Source organism: Acanthochromis polyacanthus, chromosome 23 (genome assembly GCF_021347895.1).
Source record: "Acanthochromis polyacanthus isolate Apoly-LR-REF ecotype Palm Island chromosome 23, KAUST_Apoly_ChrSc, whole genome shotgun sequence".
Taxonomy (NCBI): Eukaryota; Metazoa; Chordata; class Actinopteri; family Pomacentridae; genus Acanthochromis; species Acanthochromis polyacanthus.
In genome coordinates this window covers 977,644-995,546 of record NC_067135.1, presented here as the reverse complement: position 1 = coordinate 995,546, position 17,903 = coordinate 977,644, and the positions used below count along the sequence as shown (strand labels likewise).

Below are 17,903 nucleotides of genomic sequence, written 5' to 3'. Positions count from 1 at the left end.
TGGGCCTCTCTCGCCCGCTGCCTCCCATGCCTGTCATCCTTCATCTGTCCCTCTCCCTCCATTTTCCTCCTCTCTGGCCATCATTCTCTCTCCCTCCATTGTTCTTCAGGAGCATCTGCTCTCCCTCCATCCCTCTCCTCCCTCTGCCATCTTTTATCTGCCGTCTTCCTCTCTCTGCTGTCTCAGGTCTCTGCAGTCCATCTTCTGAAGCCGCTGAAGCTTAAAGGAACACACACCTCCAACCTTCTCCGTCTGCTCCTCTGTTCAGCCCAGAGATAAACACTTCAGGAGGAACCAGAGCTCCACCTCAGCTCTGGTCCTGGTCCTGCTTCAGATCAGTCCGTTCTGTCCTCGTCCTCCATCACCTGAAGCTGCAGGTTTTAACGTTTCGGTCTCAAAGCACAAATCATTTCATCACGTCGACCTCAACGTTGTTTTTGTTGTTTTGTGTGTCATTAGTGTTTGAAATCACAAAACTACGTTCTTTATGTCTATCTGGAATTACAGATCACATTTAGTGAAGTAATAACTTACATTTTAAAGAATTAAATAATATTTAAAGATACATATTTAAATCAACAGAAAATATTATTTTACAGATATTTATGAATGGTATTTCTACAGTTATTTAACGTATATTTTCTAGCATCCTTGGTGCTGATTTTTAACTTTTAAAATATTTTTAAACAGTGCATTTTTTTAATAAGACAAATTTAAAAAAATACACATTAAGACAAGCCTATCATGTAAAATTGTTATTTGAATTATTAATTAAATATTTTAATTTTATTTAGAGATTATTATTGGTGTGTGTCTGGATGTTTAATAATTTCATGTTTAAAACACGAGGAATGATATTTGTGGACATTAAAGACTGATTCTGTCCTTCTGAAAACATAAAAACTACTAAAATAATCAGCCTGATGTGACTAATATCAGCTAAAATATGATTATTTATTACTTTAACGTCATCATTAACTTTAGTTCTGTCATTTCTGCTGCTTAAATCATCTCCTGATAAACCAGAGGCGGTTTGAAGTCGTTCTGTTCGTGTTTTCCATCAACGCCGTAACGTGTTTTACACAGATCTGTTGGTCTGAGATTAATCTGAACGTTCTGCAGCTCCTGGGAGCCGTACATGTGATGGTGAATAATGGGAGGAAAATAAAAGCTCCTTCGTCTGTTTTACTGTCTGTTTTTAGTGCCGTGTTTTCCATGGGGAGTTGAACCCTTGAACGCAGCGTCTGCGAGGCGTTCGGGTTCGTCGGGATGCAGCTCACGTCGCCTCTTTTTTGCCGTCATCCGACTGTAAAACGCCTAAAACTGATAACTTCATTTAGCACCAACAGACGTAAATTTTTCTGTTATTGTGCTGACAGCGACCAACATTATGAGCTCAATAACCGCCTAAAAACGCTCTGTTCCAACAAATACACAAAAATACTAAAATAAACACACACCACCTTCAAACGCTCTGTTCCAACAAATACACAGAAATACTCATAAAAATCCAGAAAAATACCAACACAAATACAGAAAAATACGAATAAAAATCCAGAAAAATACAAACATAAATCCAGAAAAATACTCATAAAAATACAGAAAAATACGAACATAAATACAGAAAATACAAACATAAATACAGAAAAAGACTAATAAAATACAGAAAAATACCAACATAAATACAGAAAATATTCAGAAAAATACAGAAAAATACCAACATAAATACACACCTCATTCAAATCCCTCTCTGTTCCAACAAATACACAAAAATACTACCAGAAATACACAAAAATATTAACTAAAATACAAAAAAAAAAACGGACTTTAAAATGCTCTCTGCTTTAACAGAAATACAGAAAATTAGAGAAAAATACTAACAAATATACAGAACGGATTCTACACAGTCCAGTTTCAAATTAATCAAATATCAGTTAACTAAAAATATAAAATAAAGGCAAAATGATTAACTATGGGTAAAACAAAAGCAATTTAAAATTAAAAAATATTAATATTTCGATTATATAAATCATGTTTGTATTCAGAGCTGCAACTTTTATTATTAATGATATTATTAATTAATCAGCTTTTTATTTTCTCATTGAATTGCTGAAACTAAGTTTAGTCAAACATTTTGGCTGAATTTTTATAATTTCTCATGTTTTCAGATCTGGAATGTTTTGGCATTTTCTTTCTCAAAAATCATTATTCCTATAAAGACGAACATCTCCAGAAATTTAACTCTTACAGGCATTAAATGTGGTGAGAAACCTGTGAATATCTGCAGATTTTCTGCTTTATTTTTGTTATTACTGCATTTATCATTTTGGTAGTTACTGATTTATTCCATCTGAAATCGCTAGTGGACGACTTGAATCTTTTTTATGCTAAATTATGGATATTTAAAAAGGAGTCCATGAAATTTTAAATTGATAAATCAAATACGTTCTGAGATGAATTTATAAAAATATTGTCAGCTTTTGTTTCACGTTGAAATTTGAGGCTATTTGACCATTTTCTCAATGAGTTTATGGTCTCAATCAGTAGATTTAAGTCTCTTTGAGCACAGAATGATGCTTATTTGGTAAATTATGGTCCTATTTTGAAGAAAACAAACATTAAAATAGTCAACTACAAATACCTTCTTCTCAGATTGAGCAAGTTTGAACACGTTGTACCACAAAAACTCGGTAGGTAATTACAGACTTGTGGAGTTTGATCAATTCTATGGACCAATAAGAATATTAACATTTGAATTAAAAACTAGTCAACAAACTGATGGAAAAGTGACTTCAACCAGCATTATTTCTAATACCAGCAGGGGGCGACATGCAAAAAGACGTTGGAATGAGAAAAAGATGATACTTCTAACTTCATGTGCTGCTTCAGTTTTCATTTTCCTCACAAGTTTACGGTCTCAATAAAGAGATTTAAGTCTCTTTTAGTATAGAATGGTGCATATTTAGTAAATTATGGTCCTATTTAGAGGAAAACAGACTTTAAAATGAGGTATGCTTGAGGTCAGGCTGATCGTTCTACAATAGAAATATTATGACAGAATATTGTAACTGAGAACTGTTAGTACTTCTTACTGGTTTTATGAGCAGATTGTTCACTGTTGGATCCCATTTTTCATCTCTGATGTGTGGAAAAATGTGCTGACAGTGGGTCAATGAACAATTCTTAGAGTATTACATCAATCAGTTATCTGGATAAATATCTATTTTGTGCTATAAAAATTCCAGATAAACCAGAGATGATTTAGATCCTGAATATATCCCAAATGTCCCACATAGTACTCTATTTCTGATGGTTATTTTGGGTCATTAGCTTGTTGCGTTTGTCCTCCCGGCTCAGTTTTTGTTCTCCTTCTGCATCTTTTCGTCCTTTAAAGCCTCTCCTGTCGTCACTCCTCGTCCCTCTTTCCCTTCTCCTTATCCAAATAGAGGACACAGACAATCCAATAAACGCCGGGCTCTCAACAGCTGGAGTGTCAGCGAAGCTCGGAGTCAGCAGAAAAACCGGGATGACACCGTGAGCGCCGGACAGGAATGTCACCCAAAAGAGAGGGAGGCGACGAGATGAAGAAAGGGAGGGAAGACAGATGGGTGAGGAAGAAGAGAGGAAGAAAACTCGGGGGACTGGGAATGACACATGCAGTATTACTCACCGTCCCCATACATCACACATGTGGACGCACACTAACAACAGACACACAAGGACACCAAAAGACAAACACTTTCAGCCCCAGAAAACCGGCTTCAGGGAAACGCTGGAGTTTAACAAGGACACGGTCTGCAGGGAAACGCTCACAGCTGGAACCTGAACGACAACCGCTGGAGATCCTGAACACACCGGAGGAACCAAACTACCGGAAACACAACAAGTGGCTGGAAATGACTACAAAGAGACAAAATACTACCATGAGGAGACACAAAACAAACACAAAGAGACAAAAAAATGACTACAAAGAGACACAAAGTCACCACGAAAAGACACAAAACCACAACAAATACACAAAAATTGCACAAAGAGGCAAAAACACAACACAAGACATATCAATGACTTCAAACACCTACAAGGGGACATAAAACATCAAAAACAGACCGAGAACAACTAAAAAAACTCTAAACAGCCACAAAATGACACAAAAATCTGTACAGTGACAACGAAACAACAACAACACAAAACAGAACCCCAAAGCAACTTGGTGTTAAATGTGTGTCAGCAGTTCAACGAAAATTACCATGAATTACAGAAAATGAGCACAGTGAGAAAAAACGAACCACAAAGAGACACAAAATCACCACAAAAAGAGACACAAGACACCTACGAAAGACACAATACAACTACAGATGGACACAAAGCAAACGTAAAGACGTAAGGACACACAAAACCAGCATGAAGACACGTTAAATGACAGCAGGATTAACTCCTGACCCACCAGATGGGGGCGCTAATGCTACGCTAACGCTGCTGGGAACCACATGAAGAAGTCCGACTGTTGTTCTATCGATTCTCAGCGTAGAAATGTTTAGAGTGAACAAAAGCCCCGTTTGACATGTCCAATCCACACATGTTCTAAATCCAACACGCACACACACAACACGGATCCACAACACACAAGAACACACACACACACGAGAACCCACACGGTAAGCCTAGATCCTACAATAAGTCCAGTTTTATGACTAGTGTATAACACCAACAGCTGAATCAATATTAGTTTACACTGGTCACAGCGGACACACACACACACACACACACACACAGCTCTCCTTTCATAAACACACACTCTGAATCTCCAGAATGTATTATTATCACACACACACACACAGATGAGCTTTTATTCAATTACACCCTGGTGGTGGTTGGTTTGTCCATGTAGGGAAACGCACACACGTTATAAAACCGTCATAAAACACACACACACACACACTGGGCTGGTTATTGTAAAAAATGATAAACATTCAAAGAGCAGTAAAGTTTTACGGAGATGCAGCAACATATCAGCTTTATTAACGGCTCCTTTTCACACCTTTAGACCATTTTAATCCTCTAACAGCTGATCTGGACTCACAAACATTAACCAGCTTCATGGACACAAAGTCACTCAGAGTTTCAGAGTTCAGAGTTTCATAGCTGGATGTCATAGTTGCATTTAATAATCACACAGAGGAAGGAAAGAGTTCATTTAATTACATTTAAGTACCAAACTCTGTGCGTTCTGCTGAGTCCCTTTCTACTTTTAAGAGACAATTGAAGACTCAGTTGTTAGAGAACACCTAAGCACTTAATCTGACTCCACCTTAGGGGTAGAATAAGTCAGGTGGTCCAAAACCCAGCACTTATTTAGCGCTGACAAAGTTTGAAAAAACAAACAAACAAACAAACAAAAAGGGGAGTGGGGGGGGGGGTTTGGCAATTCTTCTGCAACTTGATGGCAACACCTTTGACCAATCGCACTTGAAGCACTTTTTTTACTTCCTACAGGTTTTTCCTTATGTCTGAATTCTTGCTTGTGTTGTACGTCGCTTTGGACAAAAGCGTCTGCTAAATGAAACTGTAGAATTGTAGAATTTCGTTTTTAGATTATTTATGCCGTCTAATCAGTGATGTAATGAGGAACCGGATAAAGATGGATCCATGTGTGACGGAGCAGCCCCGTCAGCACACGCAGTAAGCATAAGAGGCTACAGAGCAAACATGTCCACATACACTCAGTACCGTCGATTTTACTTGCCTGGCCGTTTTTTTTTTTTTCTCTTTGTTTTTCGGTTTTGCGCGGTTGGTTTCGGCGGCCGTCGGGGGTGCACACTCGGCGGCTGTTGGAGTGGTCCTCCGTTCGTGGTTTTGTCGGTGGTGTCCGTTGTGGGGTTTCCGTGCTCCGTTCACGGCTTTACTCAGCCAACTTGAGCATACACAACACTTCCGTATTTATCCGCGTCTTACGTGGGCGTGTAGGGCGGCATTTCGTGACATTACGTAACTTCCTGGGTTTTGTGTAAAATAATATTATTTTTCGTTGTAGGGGGTTTTGAAGCTTCATTTTGAGTATTTTTGTTTATTATGATATTTGTATAAATCCCAAAGTATATTGAGTTTGGTTGTTTTCTGTGAGTGGAGAAATGACTGAATTTTGTTTCAATTACTTGGAGGGAGGGCTTCTTACTATATAGAGGGGCACTCAACCACACAGAGCTGTGTGTGTTTTTAGGACTGGAACAGTGCACATGGTAGGTGCTTAGAAGATGTTTGTGTATATATGTAAATAGTGAATTTTGTAACTTTGGAATTTTTTTTTTTGCTGCACATTTTGGATGGATTACACAATAAAGAGCATCACCTTAAAAAGGAACCAGCTGACTAGTCCATAATTTATTTTAAAGGACAGAGCCCACGACATATGGTGTCAGAAGTGGGATTATGGCTAGTCGAAGGAAGCAAAAAGGTCGCAGATCACATAAATATGAAGAGGAAGACTTTGCTGCTGCAAGGCCGGGGTCATCGGGGAACCCAGATGAAGTATCTTCCAGTCGACCTCTGGGTGAGCTGGTGTCTATACTGAAAGACTTTTTTGTGGGACAGCAGAAGAGAGATGAGGGCTTATTGGAGGAGCTACGTGGACTGAAGGCAGCTATGCCAGGAGCCCAGTCCTCTCCACAGCAAGGTCGAAGACCACCTCCAGGATCTCAGCCCCCACAGCTTCCCCTGGCATCACTCTCTCCAGACGAGATAGCAACGGCAAGTATGGACAGTGTACGGCGAGGTCAACCAAACCAGGGTATACCAGAGGCTTTCTCCTTCGACCACGCTGACACGGAGGAGGAACGAAGACCAGAATGGAGACATTTTAGTGATCCTAAGATTCTCCCTTACCAAACTGGCGAGGACATTGAGAACTACCTCCTGAGATTCGAGCGCATCGCAAAAACATGGCGGTGGCCAGAGTCAGAGTGGGCATGTCGGCTGGTGCCACTTCTCTCTGGAAAGGCGCTTGAAGCTTATTCGGCAATGGATGAGGACGACGCGAATGATTATCGGTCGCTGAAGGCGGCGCTGCTCATCAAATTTGACATCTCTCCAGAGACGTACCGCCAGCGTTTCCGGATTTCGACTGTGCCTACCGGGGAAACGCCAACCGAGACTTATCATCGCCTTAAGGGACTTTACCGACGCTGGGTTCGACCGGATCAACTGTCCAAGGAGGCCATCGGAGAGCTGATCATTCTGGAGCAGCTGCTGTGTGTCCTTTCTCCAGACATCAGGACCTGGGTCAAGGAGCGCGAACCGGAGGATGGTCTTACAGCTGCAAAATTGGCTTTGCAGTATCAGAACGCCCATCGGGGGATTTCGCGCTTCTCCAGTTCCAGTCAGCGTCTACCACCAGGACCTCCAGGACCGTCTGCACCACAGCGACACTTCAGAGGAGTATCCAGCCAGGACAACAGAGGTATTCCCAGTTCTACCACATTCCAGCCAGCTCCTGGTAAGACTATGATCTGCTTCTATTGTCAGCAGTCTGGACATAAAGCGTCAGTGTGTCCGATGCGTAAGGCTAAACTCACAGGGGCCTGTTATGCTCCTCGTCCTGAAATTGAGCTAGTGGGGAGCCGACAAACGCAGGGAACGGAGAAACCAGTGGTGGTCAATGGACAGCAAACTGTAGCATTGTTAGACAGTGGTAGTTTTACCTCCCTGGTCAAGAGGAGTCTGGTTCCTGTGAGCACCATAGACTATAGTACCAAGACCGACATTGTTTGCGTTCACGGGGATTGTCACGTTTACCCAAAGTCAGAGATCTCAGTTGAGATCAATGGACAACAGTATCTTCTGACAGTAGCTGTAGTCGATGATCTACCAAAAGATTTAATTCTTGGGACTGATTTTCCTCTGCTAATGGACTTGTTGCAGGGGGGGGAGAGTGACTTTGTTGAGAAGGGGAGGGGCAAGGTGGCAAGTCCTGTTGTTACCCGGTCTCAGGTTCAGGCTACTGGTCTCCAACCTCTGCCAGACTTGGATGATAGTCTGTTCGAGGGGGGAACTAAGGGGCCTCATAAGTCCAAGCGGCAGCGACGCTTTGAAAAAGAACTTGGGGGTGTAGGGCATGATGTCAACGGATTAACGGTAGATGGGTTGTGGGAGGTGCCGGGGAACATTGCTAGCTTGCAGAGGCAGGATGTTTCTTTAAAATCTTTGTATGAGAAAGTGGTGAAGGGCCCACACTGTTCCTCTTTGGGTCAGGAACAGTTTGTTTTGGATAATGATGTTCTGTATGCCTGTAATGATGATCGCAAACGTCTTGTGATTCCGGCGACTTGCAGACAGTTAATTATGCACCTTGCACATACATTCCCATGGGCCGGACATTTGGGTCGCCATAAAACGTTCCTTCGCATTAGCGCACGATTTTTTTGGCCAGGCATGTACACTGATGTACAAACATATTGCAGCACATGTCCTGAGTGTCAGTTAACTAGTTGTCCCCGCAAATCTGACAGGGCATTACTCCAGCCGCTACCCATCATCTCTGAGCCGTTCCGTCGGATCGCTATGGACATCGTCGGGCCACTGCCACGGAGCAGCCGGGGTCACCAGTACATTCTGGTCTTGAGTGACTATGCCACGCGCTTTCCAGAGGCATTCCCACTAAGGACAATTACTGCCCCAAGTGTGCTCCGAGCCTTGATCCAGCTCTTCTCGCGAGTCGGAATACCTGAGGAAATAGTAACCGACCAGGGAACGAACTTTACATCCCGGTTACTCCATCTGTTCCACAAACAACTAGGTATCACTGCCATTAAAACCACACCGTACCATCCACAAACCGATGGATTAGTGGAGCGGTTTAACCAGACTTTAAAGAGAATGCTCCGGAAGTTTGTGGATGATTCAGGGAAAGACTGGGATCGCTGGCTCCCGTTCCTGTTGTTTGCTTACAGGGAGGTGCCCCAGGCATCAACCGGCTTTTCTCCCTTCGAACTTTTGTATGGGTGGGATGTCCAGGGGCCGTTGGATCTATTGACTGCGGTATGGACGTCACCGGACCCCAAAGCCAACGAACGAGGAGTTGTACAATTTGTCCTCCAGATGAGAGACCGGTTGGCTCAGTATCGAGAAGAAGCAAAGGTCAATCTAAAAGAGGCTCAGCAGAAACAGAAGCTGTGGTACGATAAGCAGGCTCGGACTCGGAACTTTGAGCCGGGCCAAAAAGTTCTGCTTCTACTGCCCTCCTCCAATAGTAAGCTTTTGGCCAAGTGGCAGGGTCCATATGTCGTCATTCGACGCATGGGACCTGTAACCTATGAGATCCACCACCCCGAGAGAAAGAGGGCTAAACAAACGTACCATGTCAATCTGTTAAAGGAATGGAAGGAGCGGGCTGTGTCTGGCCCTGCCCTCCTGCCCCAGGGTGTGGAGGAGGTGGACAAAGAGGATGGTCCAGATGTAAGACTTATTGCTGAAGTGGAGGGTGACCTTGACCTATCCCACCTCGTTGAGGAACTAGTCGTAGAGCTTCGACAGCTCTTTGCTGAAATGCCCTCTTTGTTCTCTGCGACGCCTGGAAAGACAAGGGTGATCGAACACACTATCCGACTTAAAGATACCCGTCCTTTCCGCCAACGGCCCTATCGTGTGCCTCAAAAGTTGGTGGGGCAGCTGCAGAAAGAAATTGAGGCCATGTTGCAGCTGGGCGTGATCGAGCCATCTAACTCTGAATGGTGCAGCCCAGTTGTGATAGTGTACAAGAAGGATGGGACACTGCGGATTTGTATTGACTTCCGTAAGCTCAACTCAGTTTCAGAGTTTGACGCCTACCCCATGCCCCGAATTGACGAGCTGTTGGAACGCATCGGATCAGCGAGATACATCACAACTCTCGACCTATGCAAAGGGTATTGGCAGGTGCCTCTAGACCCCAGCAGCCGTCCTTATACGGCCTTCCGTACTCCTGCAGGACTCTTCCAGTTTACGGTGATGCCGTTTGGCCTCCACGGAGCACCTGCCACTTTCCAACGGCTCATGGATAAAGTTCTGCAAGGATGCGAAGAGTGCAGTGCGGCATATTTAGATGATGTTGTGATCTATAGCCAGACATGGGAGGCACACCTAGGTCACTTGAAGAAGGTCTTGGGGAAGATCCAGAGTGCGGGCCTCACCCTGAACTTAAAGAAATGTGAATGGGTTCGAGAAGAAGTGAGGTACCTGGGCTACCAGCTTGGGCAGGGCAAGGTAAGACCCCAAGCTGATAAGGTGGAGGCAATACGGAACTGTCCTCGACCCAGAACCAAGAAAGAGGTGCGGTCTTTCTTGGGTCTTGCTGGGTGGTACAGACGTTTTGTACCCCGGTTTGCCACTATTGCTTCTCCACTCACCGCTCTGACCGGTAAAGACCGAAAAAACCCAGTGACCTGGACTAATCAGTGTGAGACGGCCTTTCAGTCCTTGAAAGAGTCTCTGTGCTCATCTCCTGTTCTCCAAAGTCCAGATTTTACCAAGCGCTTCTTGGTCCAAGTTGATGCGTCTGCAGTTGGGATTGGTGCGGTTCTGGCTCAAGGTGAACCAGGTGAAGAGCGACCCATTCTCTACTTGAGTAGGAAACTGCTACCGCGGGAGGTCAGGTATTCGGTGGTCGAAAAAGAGGGGCTTGCTATCAAATGGGCTCTCGAGAGTCTCCGCTACTATCTCCTTGGAAGGGAGTTTGACCTCGAGACGGACCATCGGGCGCTCACCTGGATTCACAGCATGAAGGACCATAATAGTCGGCTGACAAGGTGGTATCTGTCCTTGCAGCCATTCAGGTTTGCTGTGCGGTATCGGAAGGGTGCAACCAATGTGGTGGCTGACTACCTTTCTCGGTTGCCTTACAACCTTGGAGAGGGGGAGGATGGTGTGACGGAGCAGCCCCGTCAGCACACGCAGTAAGCATAAGAGGCTACAGAGCAAACATGTCCACATACACTCAGTACCGTCGATTTTACTTGCCTGGCCGTTTTTTTTTTTTCCTCTTTGTTTTTCGGTTTTGCGCGGTTGGTTTCGGCGGCCGTCGGGGGTGCACACTCGGCGGCTGTTGGAGTGGTCCTCCGTTCGTGGTTTTGTCGGGTGGTGTCCGTTGTGGGGTTTCCGTGCTCCGTTCACGGCTTTACTCAGCCAACTTGAGCATACACAACACTTCCGTATTTATCCGCGTCTTACGTGGGGCGTGTAGGGGCGGCATTTCGTGACATTACGTAACTTCCTGGGTTTTGTGTAAAATAATATTATTTTTCGTTGTAGGGGGTTTTGAAGCTTCATTTTGAGTATTTTTGTTTATTATGATATTTGTATAAATCCCAAAGTATATTGAGTTTGGTTTGTTTTCTGTGAGTGGAGAAATGACTGAATTTTGTTTCAATTACTTTGGAGGGAGGGGCTTCTTACTATATAGAGGGGCACTCAACCACACAGAGCTGTGTGTGTTTTTAGGACTGGAACAGTGCACATGGTAGGTGCTTAGAAGATGTTTGTGTATATATGTAAATAGTGAATTTTGTAACTTTGGAATTTTTTTTTTTGCTGCACATTTTGGATGGATTACACAATAAAGAGCATCACCTTAAAAAGGAAACCAGCTGACTAGTCCATAATTTATTTTAAAGGACAGAGCCCACGACACCATGTTTCTACTAAAATCCAGTCTTTGGTCCACATTTCTCCAACTAGAGGTTCTAACATCAGTAGAATCTGATGGTTCAAGTTGGACCAGACAAGGTTCCAGTTCCAGGTCCCAAAACACCTCTTAATCGTCCTGAATGCCTTAAAATTCTTCCAACATGTTGGTCAGAACTGGTTTCTGGTGTTAAATAATAAGTAAAGTTTCTATGAGGCTCTGCAGCATTTTCACCAACTAGGAATGAATTTCTTGACGAGGAAAGCCCCAAAAACCAGCTGGTACCCGTCCTGACCTCTACATGGAGCCGTCTGGATAAATCTTGTAAAACCTCCTGGAGCTACGGTGGCCTGGAGGCGACAGAAACCCTACAGTCTCATTTCCCAAACAGAAAACAGGAGAAAGAAGCAATCTGGCTAATTAGAGCGGAGATGCAGGAGGAACTGGGAGGCAATCTATCAGCGTTCTAGTGGCTGCAACAATAAAACTGCTTTGTCATTTGCTTTTTTTTGTTGTTGTTGGCATGAGAACAGCAGCTTTTATCCTCACAGGTTAAATATTCAGCGGCTAGTTGTTGGAGGGAGGAGGCTTTAAAACAGAAAGCAAAGCCAGGAGCAGCAGCTGGATGGGTACAAACACCGTCCTACAGTGAACTAAAGACATGAACTTAGATGGAGGTATCATATCTGTGATCTGATCTGCAGCTTTCCAACGGCTCCATGAGGCTGTCCATGGGTTTGAGTTCACCTGATCAGGACGTTAGCTCCGTTATCAGTCCGTCAATGAGACGAAGACGAGGAGGAAGAGGAGGAGGAGTGTGATTATCAGCGCTGCTGCTGCGTCACGCTAACATTTCTAAGTACAGATTCTGATCCGGACGTCTTCAGACCTGCAGCCGATTCATTTCCTCTTTAAGATCATTTAGAAGATACGAGATTTAAGATGATCGACAGGAAAAAACAGATTTAAGATCACTTCTAAGAAACATGATGAGATTCAAGATTATTTTCAACATTTAAGATGATTAAATGTTTAAAGAACAGCAGATAATATTTAAGATTATCTCTAAGATATAATCAGCAAAAACAATTGGTTTTCTACAGATATTTGTTATTATTTTAAAGAAAAAATATTTATAATAAGCATGAAAAATAGCTCATCTTTTTGTAACTGTTGCTTCACATATTTTTCCTGTTTTGTTCAATTTTAAATACTCACAGCGGAAAAAGCTAATTTAATAACAACAACAATAATAACAAACAAGCTAAAACGGTAAACATGCCAACAGGAAAAATATTTCTATTTAGGATAAAAAATAGTAAATCGATTTTTAACTATTAATTTACAGATTTCTCATTTTGTTAATTTATAGATCATCACACGGTGGGAAAAATGCTAATTTAATATAAAACAAACAACCAAAAAACTCTTAAATTAAAATTGCAAATAATGTCAACATTAAAATTAAAATCAGCATTTCAAATTATTTTACAATATGTGTCCAAACAATTAGCTTATTAAAATTTAAATCCAATTAAAAACTGATATTTACAGATTTGATCATATTTTATAACACTCCTGCTGTCAGATTTATTTTAACAGTTTTTTGTACAGTGCTCACCATTTTATTCTGCTAGATTTGGGTGATTTTTTGTCATAATTAGCATCATAATGGAGTTATTCAGATAAGGTCCTCATATATTTTTTAAACACAGGCTTCATTCACATTAAACTACAGAAACTTTAAGTCCAGGAGGACAGAAGTGAACGAGCTGCTTCTTAATCAGTGATAAATCTCTGTTCCTTCCTGATGGACTTCATCCTGATGGACTTCATCCTGATGGACTTCATCCTGATGCTGCTTCAACCAAAGTAAACAAACATTTCTCTAAAAGCAGCCGATTCATTCTCAGGTTTGTTCTCTCAGAATTAACTCAGAGTGAAGCTACCCCTCATTTCAGCGGACACACAAGAACTTTCTGCTCCAGAACACAATCTGCTTAATTCACAACGACGTGGACGGAGCCACCAGGGCCTCAGCAGCTCCAGGACCAGTTCCAGGACCAGATCCAGGACCAGGTCCAAGACCAGGTCCAGGTCCAGGACCAGATCCAGGACCAGGTCCAGGACCAGGTCCAGGACCAAATCCAGGACCAGGTCCAGGACCAGGTCCAGGACCAGGACCAGGTCCAGGACCAGATCCAGGACCAGATCCAGGACCAGGTCCAGGACCAAGTCCAGGACCAGGTCCAGGACCAAGTCCAGGACCAGGTCCAGGACCAGATCCAGGACCAGGTCCAGGACCAGATCCAGGACCAGGTTCTTCAGCACATCGTCCTGCATTAAAGGACTCCAGGTGAGTGGAGCTGGTGTCAGAAAAGACGACACTAACGCTCATTATCTGGATTTTAAAACCACATAGACCTGGTCCAGGATCAGCCGTAAACCAGAACACAAACCTGGTCCAGGATCAGTATTAACCCGTTGCGCTTCAGTTGCGCTTCAGTGTCCCGTCCGCGGTACACTTTGAGATCTGCATAAGCAATTTGCTAAATGTCTGAAACTGCAAACACGATTATACAAACACTATACGCCGATGGAAAGCTTAGATTCTCATGAATCCGCCGGTATAAACCACTTTCAGATGTGATTACCACAGCGGGTGAGAAAAACACATTTGTCCGACAAACAATGAATATTCATCCATCCGTTCTCTATTCACAGCTTCAACGTACACAGCACGACTCACATTTCCGGGTTCATTATTACACACAGATGAAAATATTCGACAAAAAACGGCCATAATCCAACCTTGGACATCCAGACGACACAAGCCAGTAAACTATTTTGTCCAAAACATGTCTTGAAGACAGTATACACTCCACGAATAGGTCGTTTTCAAGGAAATGCACCTCGCGATGCACGTTCAATATTCCCTGTATTTCTCGTCATATTTTTATTTACAAATAGAATATTAGCGATTTTTTGTACTGAAAATGGCTGGAATTGACTGCAGCTTAAAGGGTTAAACCAGAACACAAACCTGGTCCAGGATCAGCCTTAAACCAGAGACCGGGTCCAGCATAGACCAGCAGACTTTAAACTGAACATCAGGGGCCAGGAGGTAGTCCATGATGAGGAGATATAAGATCAGATTTATGATCATTTATGGGTTAAAAGATGAGATCTAATATTATTTATAAGATACAAGATCATTCATAAGATACTAGAAAAGCACTCAGAGAGTGCAGACCTCCACCAACGATAGAGAGGAAAACAGGAAACCCATGCAGTAAAGGATCATGAGCTGGAATCGAACCTGCGTCTCTGACACAGTTCTGTTTATGAATCACCTTGTTAACCAGTTGAGCTATCTGGACACCTTGCTCCAATTTGTTGGATGACATACTAACCTATGATGTTTTTGTCATATTTTGGACCACATACTAAAAAGTTCAAAGTGATCCAGAATCCAGGATCCTTTCCGGATTGCCACCAAAATTAAATCAGCTCTTCCTCTTACCATAGTCTACATCACCTCAAAATTTCATGTGAATCTGCCCAGGCGTTTTTGAGTTATCTTGCTAACAGACAGACAGACAGACACACAAATGCCGGGTGTCACATAACCTCCTTGGCGGAGGTAATAAGACCAGATTAAAGAAAGCTTACCAGATCTTATGTAGTTTATACAATATAAGACAAGATTTAGGATTATTTATAAGATAAAGACAAGGCTTAAGAAAAATTATAAGACGAGATTTAAGATCATTTATAATATTTAAGATCATTCACAAGATCTAAGTCAAGATTTAACCTAATTTATTAGAAATAAGATGAGATTTAAGATATTAAAAATAAGATGAGATTTGAGATATTTTAAGAACAAGATTTAAAATAATCAACAAGAAAAAAGATGACATTGAAGATAATTTAAAAGAAATAGGATGAGATTTAAGATGATTTATAAAAATGAGATAATTTACAAGATACAAGACAAAATTTGAGAGAGTTTTGAACACATAAGATGAGGTGAAAGATAATTTATATAATAGAAAATAACATTTGAGAAAAATTATCGGATGAGGTTCAAGATCATTTACAAGATATAAGATTTAACATCAAGTGTAACATTTAAAATCATTTAAAATCATCATCATTAGACAAGATTTAGGATCATTTCTGACATAAAAGGTGAGATTTAAAATAATTTATGAGATAAGACGAGATTTAGGATCCTTTATGAGAAAAAAGACATAATTTAACATAATTCATTAGATAAAGGATGATTTATAAGAATGTAACATGAATTTCTTGGGCCATTTACTGCTCAGAAAAAATGACAATGACATAAAAATGAATAAAAAAGAAGCATGACAAAAAGAAGAACTCAATCAGAGCAGAATAAAACAGGAAATAGTAAAACTGCACGTGAGAGTTAAATATTTCACATTAAAGTATTACTAAATATTTAAACTGATACTTCACATAATATGGAGGAAACCGATACGGTCAATGACACTAATGAAGTCTTCAGAGTCAGTTAAAGTAAGCCCTGATTATTTCAGTGTGTCCTGGTGGTTCTGACCCACATCAGTGTGATCTTTTGGTCCACATGAATAAAGCCTCAGTTCTCCAGTGTTTCCAGTGTTTCCAGTAAACACCAGTCCAGTGAGACACATCAGCTCTGCTGTCGCTGACACTCGTTTCCTTTCCTGGAAGAAAACGTGAGCGTTTCTGTCCGGCTGCGTTTCCCAGACAGCGGCTCACTAAACCAAAGTTAGTTTTTCATAAAGCCGCCGTTATTGGCCTCATTACGGCGTCGTAGAAGAGTTAATCTGTTTTCTGGGAGTCCAGAGAGTCCTGCTGAGTCAGCCTCTCCAACCGACTCAGCGTTAGTCCACTATTAATTACAGCTGACTGATAATTTTCCTCCTTTGTTCCTTTTTATTTTACAACACGCAGTAAATTGCTATGCAAATGAAGCAGTCAGCCTGGATTTCTGGAGCTTACACTTAGATGATGTTTGTGTTGCTGAAAAGTCCCCAGAATCTGATAAAGTTCCACCTTTTATTCACCTTAAACCACTTAGAAGTCCTGAAAACTAGAAACACAGCTTCATGTGTAGTTTAATAAGTGCTGCTGATGTCTAATCAACTACCTGTGGAGAAATACAGGAAGTCCTGGGTTTATGACGTCCTCCACCTACGGCGTTTCATCGTTACATCAGAACTGGTTACTGGAAGTAGTTGATGAGCAGAGCGAATGAATACGTTGTGACGTGGCGCTATCAGACGGCTTTGTTTCCATTCTCTGGTTGTTTTTGCCCTTCATAAGTCAGACTCTTCTGATGGAATTTCGATTTACAGTGGAAATCGATTTACATGGAGCGGAACTCCAACGTAAATGACGCTGCTTCACTTCTATCACTGTATATATCTGCACAGCTACAAGGAAGGGAGACACTAAACACAGTTTTGCTGACATAAACTACAGTAAAACATGATACTTCGATGTGTCCAGTGGCAGATTTAAAACGGGATTCCTCAGGGCTCCCGATAAAGACACTTTTTAATTAACAAATTCTCTGTTTCAGTGCAGTTTGAAGCTGTTTCATCTCATGTCTTCTGTGTCAAATTTCAGTTTCAAATACGCCCTCACTCACTCACAGCCACCAATAAAGAAATAAAAGGCAGAAAAACGGGAAGTAAGATGAGATGCAGTTGGGTTGTTTAGAGTGTTTATAATCTAGTAAGTGAGGAAGTTGTGAGAAAGTGTTTTGCATAACAGAAGCAGAGTGTTTGGATCGTTCTTACAGGAGTGAAACACTTTTTATAAGCTGATGTCTGGATCAATCTGACTCCCAGAAAGACCAACAGAAGGGAATAAACTGGATTCTTCCTGACACTAAAGATCCATTTAGGAATTATTCTGTTAATCTACGTTAGTTCACCAAGTTGAGCACATTAGAGACCTTTAAAAACACTGAAAATTGTGGCAAATTTTCTATTCAAATGACAACTATGAGGTGATATTTGTCTTTGGTACTCCAGCTGATCTATGATATATTTTCTGACATGCATGACCTTCACATATTGCCTTATTGGTTACTATATTAGTATTTGTTTAATTAACGAAACTTATTGATTAACAATAATCATCAACATCATGGAAAACCAACATGTTTAAACAGGAAGAGGCTCCACCTGGTGGAACATTCAGGAACTACAGATAATCTATGATACATTTACTG

At 41.8% G+C, this 17,903-nt stretch overlaps 2 protein-coding genes across 5 annotated transcripts in view; one reads left to right on the top strand and one right to left on the bottom strand.

Annotated features, from left to right (window-relative positions):
• dachb (dachshund b) overlaps positions 1–17,903 on the bottom strand; it is a 120,983-nt gene that overhangs the window by 69,531 nt on the left and 33,549 nt on the right. The window lies entirely within an intron of this gene.
• Positions 6,402–11,172, top strand: LOC127532294 (uncharacterized). The gene has a single exon (XM_051943666.1). The coding sequence runs from the start codon at positions 6,427–6,429 to the stop codon at positions 10,924–10,926; it is 4,500 nt and encodes a 1,499-aa protein (XP_051799626.1). The 5' UTR covers positions 6,402–6,426; the 3' UTR covers positions 10,927–11,172.